Below are 6,936 nucleotides of genomic sequence, written 5' to 3' on the forward strand. Positions count from 1 at the left end.
GCCGAGTCGTAGTTCGGTTCTTCGGAATCCCCGCGTCCTGGTTGGAGCTCGACGTAGCGCGATCGCTGCCGCGACTACTACCTGCCATCTCGGCCAGCGAACAAACCGAGGAGGATCGTTCGACGTCCAACCTTCGATCGGCCGAGCAATTCGTATTCGTATCGCGTGAATGCGTCGAGCGGAAAGAAAAGATACCGGTAGGTTACTTACGAGCAGCTTTGACTGGGAGAACTCCTATCGCGAGTTTCTCGACCAAACGCCCTCTTCTTTCTTCGAGCGACGATCTCCGTGTCGAATCCGAGCTTCACCACCTCGTCGTAGCCAGGTGGTGCTTCGTACACCGGCGGGTCGTCCGACACCGTGATTTCGTCGATTCGCGCTCCGTCTGCAATATCGAAAACTGTCGAAAGTGACGGTGAGAGAAATCGACGATGACCGCCGGTCTATCCACGCTCTACCGACGATGACTGCCGTATTAAACGTACATGGTAACTGTCTTCCTACCTAGAAGCTCGCTGATCGTTTGCAGTCTTGACTGAAGTTCTCTTTGCTGCCTGGCTCTGGCGCCCATTCTGTACAGCAAGATGATCAGCGCCGATATCAAGACGATCAGTCCGAGGCTGCTCGCCACGAACACCAGAGTAGCCGTCTTCAGGTCTGGGTAACGATCGATCTTTGGAAAGTAGTAATTCGCCTTGTTCGCGTGCCATTTTCGATCCTGAGGTTCCAGCTCCCAATCTACGAGACGATATTCGCGTCGGACAAAACGAAACCGAAACTCTTTAAACGATTGCGTTTATATACCTTGAAAGCAGGTTGCCGGTTCGTCGCTGTTGTCGCCGCAGTGATCGAAACCGTCGCAATTCAGCTGACTCGTTATGCATCTGTGATTGCGGCAAAGAAAGTCCGATCCCGCGAAACAGTCTGCGAATGATCGGACGAGAGGCAATGACGAATCGATCGGGATGAGGATTCGCGAAGGTTGCGCTCACCCATGTAACTGAAGGCCGCGTAGGCAATCGCCAGGTGCGAGGACGAGCCAAACGTTCCTCGTAGACTGACGTGAAAGCCGCTGGTGACGGGAGCCACGTGCTCCCTGTGTCTCGGTGGTTGCACTTGACTCGCTGGATGTCTGAGGATCTCGAGCGGCAAAAGAGCCGAGGTGGGTCCCTGTTTTACCACTAATTCGGTATTGCCGGCTGAAACGAATGCGAAAACGAGTAGAATAATTAAACCGAGTCGCGCGTTTCTTCCAACGTTCGTCCGCAGACACTGTTTCCTATTCTCCACGATAACGGAAAACAAAGTACAGACTAGTACGCGTTTATCCGCTTCTCTCGCTTGTATTTTGTCTTCGACGACGTATACGGATTGTCTGTCTGCGGCCAATCGAAGAAGGGAGAAAAGCAGGAATCACGCGTCTACACTCACCCATGTCCGCGAACGTGATCACCTTCAGATACATATGCGTTTTCATGTGTAAAAAGTTCTTGGGGGGCCTGATCAGCCACACGCAGTCGTAAGTTTTTACCCCTTCGCCCACCATATCCAACATGGTAATCGTGCCGCCAAGATTCTCCACGTAACCGCCGCAGTCGGTTATCGGTTGCACGGATTTGTCCAAGGGATGTCCAATCACGAACGAATAGAATGCCTTGTAACCCAATCCGGTGCCGCCATTAGCGTAGAATCGTATCAGCAACGAAGGGCCGGAGCTCATTATTACCGGTGGCCGAAATCTCGCGCCGCTACTCACGTCCAGTCGTTGACCGTTCCAATCGTAGAACTAGATCGCGCATAACCATCGTCGATATGACAGACGATCGTTTTTGCTTCGGTTAGTTTGCACTTACCTCCATTATCGACACAGTCGCCAGCTGAAAATCACTGAACAGCAACCTGATGCGGCAGAACGGTGCTTCGCTCGGGCAGGTGACCACGTACTCTAAGCCAAGATCGCGAGGATACCGTGCCGGGAAGAACGGAGACGTTAAAATCCCACCGCCGGTGTTGTTCAATCCCTTGGCTGCTTGACCGGTCGCCGTTGTCAATTCGGTACCTCTCAGGTGTAATCTGTTTCCTGTCAATAGATCGCGAACGTATCGATCGATCTTCGATTCAGCGCGCTATTAATTCCGCGATATTCTCGTCAAATTAATCTGCTTACTCTCCGCCGTGTACTCCAGCGTGAACGCGTGCTTGTGCGACTGACTGTAAAGCAGCGTGATCGACAGAGTTCTCGTGCTGGACCTGTACGTGATCGGCGCGTACAATCCGCAAAACGGAGTTCCGGACACATCCTCGTACGGCGGCTCCGAGATCCACACGTAATCACACCTGCGGAAACGAAAACGAAACGCCAAACGAAGGTTGAACGCGTTGACGCCTAACACGCGCGTGCACGTAATTACCTGCACGGGCTATCCAATGTGACGCTGCCGTCGCCGCAGTGATGCGACAACGCGATGCTCTCGAAGGTGACGATTATCACGCAGGACGGACATGTCACCAGCTCGAGATTGCACTGAGCGTGGGAGCTGTTGCTCGTATATACCCGCGAGCCCTCTTGTCTCGGCTCGTTCTTTATCAGCGAGACGTTTCTGGCGTATAAGATACCCTTCTCTCCAAGCTCCAGATACAATCGCCGTCCGTTCTGAGCTCCGCAGATATCCTCATTCCGGACGATGTTACCTTCACCCGTTACCACGATCGACCACCATAGAGATATGCCTGCAATCGCTTTTAGCGCTAGCATCGCGCGTTTTCGATGCCCCTCCTCTATCTATCTCGACACGCGCGAATACCGTATGCGTTTTCAAGATTTCTCGATCTAGATCTTATCGAGCCGAAACCGATGGAACATCTTCTATCGACGGTAGGGAACGTTCTGCCTTTCGAGAAACTACCATCGCGATTACGCACATAATTTCATTAGTTCGCAACACTGTTACGTACCTCCTTATTACGGTATAAAGCATTTTTATGGTATCCTTTGCACGGTTCTCCTCGCTCTATACCACCCCCTCCTATCTCCGTCGTTTACAACCTATACAAACAGATATTTCACGCAACTTTCCATCGCCCTATCAATTTCTTATTGTCCAAGTAATGTATAGCAATAACGATTGCCTACGCCGGTACTTCTACTTTCGTTTACGTTTTGGACGAATATGCCTTCGTATAGATCTACAAGTTCGATACATCCGAACCAATCGATCCCATTCTTTTATTACCTGATTCGACAAATCAATTTCCGTGAACATACGCGTCCGTTCGACGACATATTCACGATAGATCTCGAATACCTCCTTCCAGTCTGCCATCGTGTTATCGTACCGCGCGCCAGCTATGCTTTCAAACTTTACTTGCAAGAAGTAACATCAGATGTCTCTGGAAGAAACAGAGAGCGTGTGCGCGCGCCTGTGTGTTCGCGTGCGAGTGAGAAAGAGAGAGAAAGGAGCTAGGTTGTCGCTCGCTATCAAAACAAAATATGAAAAAGAACGAATTGTTGTCTGAGCCGCAAGAGTACTCCGATAATATGTCAAATATAGATCTTGCTATTAATTTGGAAAGGCAAAAATTTCCATTTTGTATAGTTTGGACACCTCTACCGATTCTGACGTAAGTAGAGAAAAATAACCTCAATCGGTGGCACGCTGGAATTCTTATATAGTACGAATCGATCGATATATGATATATCTGCGTTGCTGATTTCGCAATATCTCCCCTTATCGCAACCTCAAAGCGTTTGCCTTTGTTTCGTTGTGAAGATATTTCTTACCGATCATTGGTCACGTGGGGATTGCCACTTCTACCGGTGTGATACGAGACTTTGCTGGTCCGTATCACGTTGCGGAAGATAATATGACGTTTGGGAAGCCCACGAAATACTTGCAGTTGAACTATACCAAAGCCAAAGGAGGCGTTCAGGGATGGGATTCTGCTGTCGCACATGCGAGTGAAATCTATCAAAATAGGATGGTTAGTGCTTAAGCTTGTTCTAATCTTCACAATTATTTTTCTCCAAGACTACGTCCATCTTCTTCACAGCACAATTTATGCTGCGACAACTGTCATTCTCACGTAGCTACAGCGTTAGACCTAATGTCGTATGATAATTCGAATAATTGGAATATGGTAAAGGTTGCGTTGTTTATGCTTATCTGGGGAAAGTATGTAAGGTAAGAGAAGATTCGACGTCGACGTCAATGCTACTGAGCATCTTAGAACGCACCTGTCTTTTTTCAGTTTTTCAGGTTTTCTTAAAACTTGGATGCCATTTTATCTTCTGGTGTTCGTCATCACCACGCTTTGTCTGGTACTACGATAATACACACGATATTTGTACAATACATTTTCTCTGCTGTTCGTAAGTGACGTTCGCAATCGATTCGCTACCAAACGTTGACAGGTGTATGTCGCGTTGAAAGAATCAATCGTCTGGTGATGCTTAATATTTATTAAAAGCACTTATTAACACATTAAAATTATACATCCGATACAAATGTACAAACTCATAACATATAATATAGAGTATACTTAAAATTATGAATAAGTGCTATGTTACAAACGCGCGTACAAAAACTTAGTCGCGTATTTTCTTTATCGAATAAATTTGTGCTCGTGCATTATCGAGCGTGGGTGAAGGTAATTTGGTTTAGTTTCTTTTCTTTGTTTTCCTTTCCTTCGTTAAACCACGAGTAGAAAGTACGCGTTTAATTACGAACGCATTAATCAAAGTAACGAGTGTAATGGTGGTTTAGACGATCTCGTGGACATTGCGCGTTGGAAAGGAAATCATTCGTCGCTTCTACTATTCATTTCTGCCATGATGCTTTCTTCCAACGAGAAACTATAATCGTAATTTCGATTTTCTATTCTCTCTATAAAAGACAAAATCTCGCTAATTCTAAGTTGGTCTATCTCGAAATCGTTGCTCGCGTTAATCTCCAGACGTTTGCACAATTTAAATGGAACTCCGTTCAAATAGTGCGGTGCGTTCTCTCCTTGATTATAGTCTTTGTGCAATTCGGGCGGTAAACCTTGGCCAAAGTTTGGAACAGGAGGAACGTACGGATATAAATTACTACTAGAATGCGTAGCCGCGGTGTTGTGGCTTGTATCCATTGGCATTGCTGGGGGCATTGAAATGATATCGAATCCATCGCTTTGACTCGATGACTGTTCTTCTTCCGTCGAATCGGGAGGCGAGTCCTTATGTCGTTTCTTCTTTCCGAATAACCAAGACATTTTTAGCGAATGCGATGCAGCGAAATAGCAACGACGATTACTCCAACGTATCTCGAAAGGCGGAAGAGGTTATCTGTGTGAAAAAAACTTGGCAACCTAACCAATCTCGACCAATGGACATAGGTAAGTTTTTGAAGACGCGTGACTTGAATATACAAAGTGATTCACTCGACACGAGTCAGCGAAAAATGAAAAAAGAAATACTCACGTACAATGGATTTAGGAACAGAAGAACGAAACGTAGGTCTACAAGCTACCCATAATCGATCGATGGTTAAGGGCCGTAGCATCAACGATATTTCTCGTCATCTTGGTTTAAAAGAAGTAAGCAAACAAGAGTAAAGTCCGTCGTTCGCATTTGTAACGCTCTATATTAACTGGGAGAATAACTCGAACAACTTTTATTTAGACCGATTGAGAATACAGCGTTTCGTTAAATGTTGGAACTATATTGCGAAAACAGATTATTTCGAAGATTGATTGGCAGATGGCAGCATCGTGGCAAACCTAACCCAAACTGAATATTACGCGGCGCAAGCGTTCGAGTAAACGGACTGGGGTTAGGAGGTGGATCAGAAGGAGAGGAAGAGAGAGCTGCGCAACGTCATCGCGGTAATCCTTGTCGCGTTCGAGGCCGTTCAAGATACAGCAGTCGCGGTAGTTGGCAAGACTGCAACGATCCGCGAAGTTGTAGGTTAGAGATAGCTTGTACAAGTAGCTAGACGACGACATCGTGAAATCGCGAGCAGCGATGAAGCGTTGAGGAGCAATCGTAGAAAGTTTAATCGACAATTTGTACGCGTGGAACGGTGTCACTGTGTATACAAGGTGTTTCCAAGAGGTACACGTCGTTCGACGGAATCCAATTTACGCGTTCCTCGTGTCTCACGAAACGCATGCGTGCTACCAAGGTAACCAAGTGCATCTGGCAATAATCGGACGAGCCGTTATAGTTGAACAAACCACGTCGAGGTAGCAGCGCGATCGCATTGTTTTTATGTTTCTCGTGTGTGTACATGCCATGCATATACGCTCTGTGTAAGGCGTATCGCGAGTGTCTCGCGAGTGATCAGCGTTTCTTCCTTCTACGCGTTCGCCGTTTTTCTCGAGTGTTCATACTAAAAGCGAGATTACACCGAGTGCCATCGCGAGACATTGGTTACGTTCGTGGTTCGCAAAGGTGTGGCAGCGTTAAGCCAGTAAGTCTTGGTGTTGGATTTGCGCGGTACCGACCATTGCTGGCTGTTCTCTTCGCTACTTCTTCGATGCGTTCTCCTCCTCCACTTCCTCCCCCTTCTTCTCCTCCACCTCTTCCTTTTCTCTTTTTTCTTCTTTCCTCTTTCTTTCTATTTCTTCTCCAATTTTCTCGGTCCTCCCTATTTCTCTCTTCTTTCTCGCTGTTTCTCCGTCCACAATCAATCTTCCGTATCTTTTCTCCTCTTGCCTTCACGTCACACGCACGCACGCACGCATGCACGCATGCACGAACTCACGCACATATGTGTGCGCGTGCTTCCATACACAGACACTCATCTATCTCTCCTCCCCCCTCCCCCCGTTTCTCTCTCTCTCTCTCTCTCTCTCTCTCTCTTTCTCTCTCTCCCTCTATCCATTCTCTCTATGCGTTCCAGCTTGCTGGAATATTGAAATCGAACAGCCGTGTTTTCGAGCATCATCCACGTATTC

General features: G+C 47.2%; 4 protein-coding genes across 6 annotated transcripts in view; 2 read left to right on the forward strand and 2 right to left on the reverse strand.

The window, feature by feature from the left end:
* LOC100740417 overlaps positions 1-3,225 on the reverse strand; it is a 5,257-nt gene extending 2,032 nt beyond the window's left edge. Inside the window, 9 exon segments of the mRNA XM_024367761.2 lie at positions 1-131; positions 211-400; positions 505-738; positions 805-924; positions 993-1,199; positions 1,432-1,786; positions 1,854-2,080; positions 2,168-2,337; positions 2,412-3,225. The exon segment at positions 1-131 is cut by the window's left edge and continues 111 nt beyond it. Of these exon segments, the coding sequence (XP_024223529.1) occupies positions 1-131; positions 211-400; positions 505-738; positions 805-924; positions 993-1,199; positions 1,432-1,786; positions 1,854-2,080; positions 2,168-2,337; positions 2,412-2,755 (1,978 nt within the window). The 5' untranslated portion in view covers positions 2,756-3,225.
* Positions 1-6,251, reverse strand: part of LOC100747328 — a 22,164-nt gene extending 15,913 nt beyond the window's left edge. Inside the window, exons 1-2 of one of the 3 annotated variants that reach the window (XR_001102304.3) lie at positions 5,463-6,249; positions 4,718-5,323 (exon numbers count right to left, since the gene is read on the reverse strand). Coding sequence is in view for 2 of the 3 variants with exons in the window: in XM_012385837.3 (XP_012241260.1) it covers positions 4,798-5,250 (453 nt within the window). In the remaining variant the exon portion in view is untranslated. Of the gene's footprint in view, positions 1-4,482; positions 5,324-5,458 lie in introns of those variants that run through there. The other 2 variants (XM_012385837.3, XM_003489665.4) reach the window with 2 other exon arrangements.
* Positions 3,347-4,651, forward strand: LOC105680796 (transmembrane protein 222). Its single transcript, XM_012385836.3, has 4 exons — positions 3,347-3,621; positions 3,771-3,981; positions 4,051-4,181; positions 4,249-4,651. Exons 1-4 carry the CDS (start codon positions 3,491-3,493, stop codon positions 4,328-4,330), a joined length of 555 nt encoding a protein of 184 aa, XP_012241259.1. The 5' UTR covers positions 3,347-3,490; the 3' UTR covers positions 4,331-4,651.
* Positions 6,252-6,293: 42 nt separating the features above from the next.
* Positions 6,294-6,936, forward strand: part of LOC100740538 (histone deacetylase 4) — a 27,625-nt gene continuing 26,982 nt past the window's right edge. The window contains 1 exon segment of the mRNA XM_024367774.2: positions 6,294-6,449. The gene's annotated coding sequence lies outside the window, so the exon portion shown is untranslated.

This window comes from Bombus impatiens, unplaced genomic scaffold (genome assembly GCF_000188095.3).
Source record: "Bombus impatiens unplaced genomic scaffold, BIMP_2.2 scf_0361, whole genome shotgun sequence".
Lineage (NCBI taxonomy): Eukaryota > Metazoa > Arthropoda > Insecta > Hymenoptera > Apidae > Bombus > Bombus impatiens.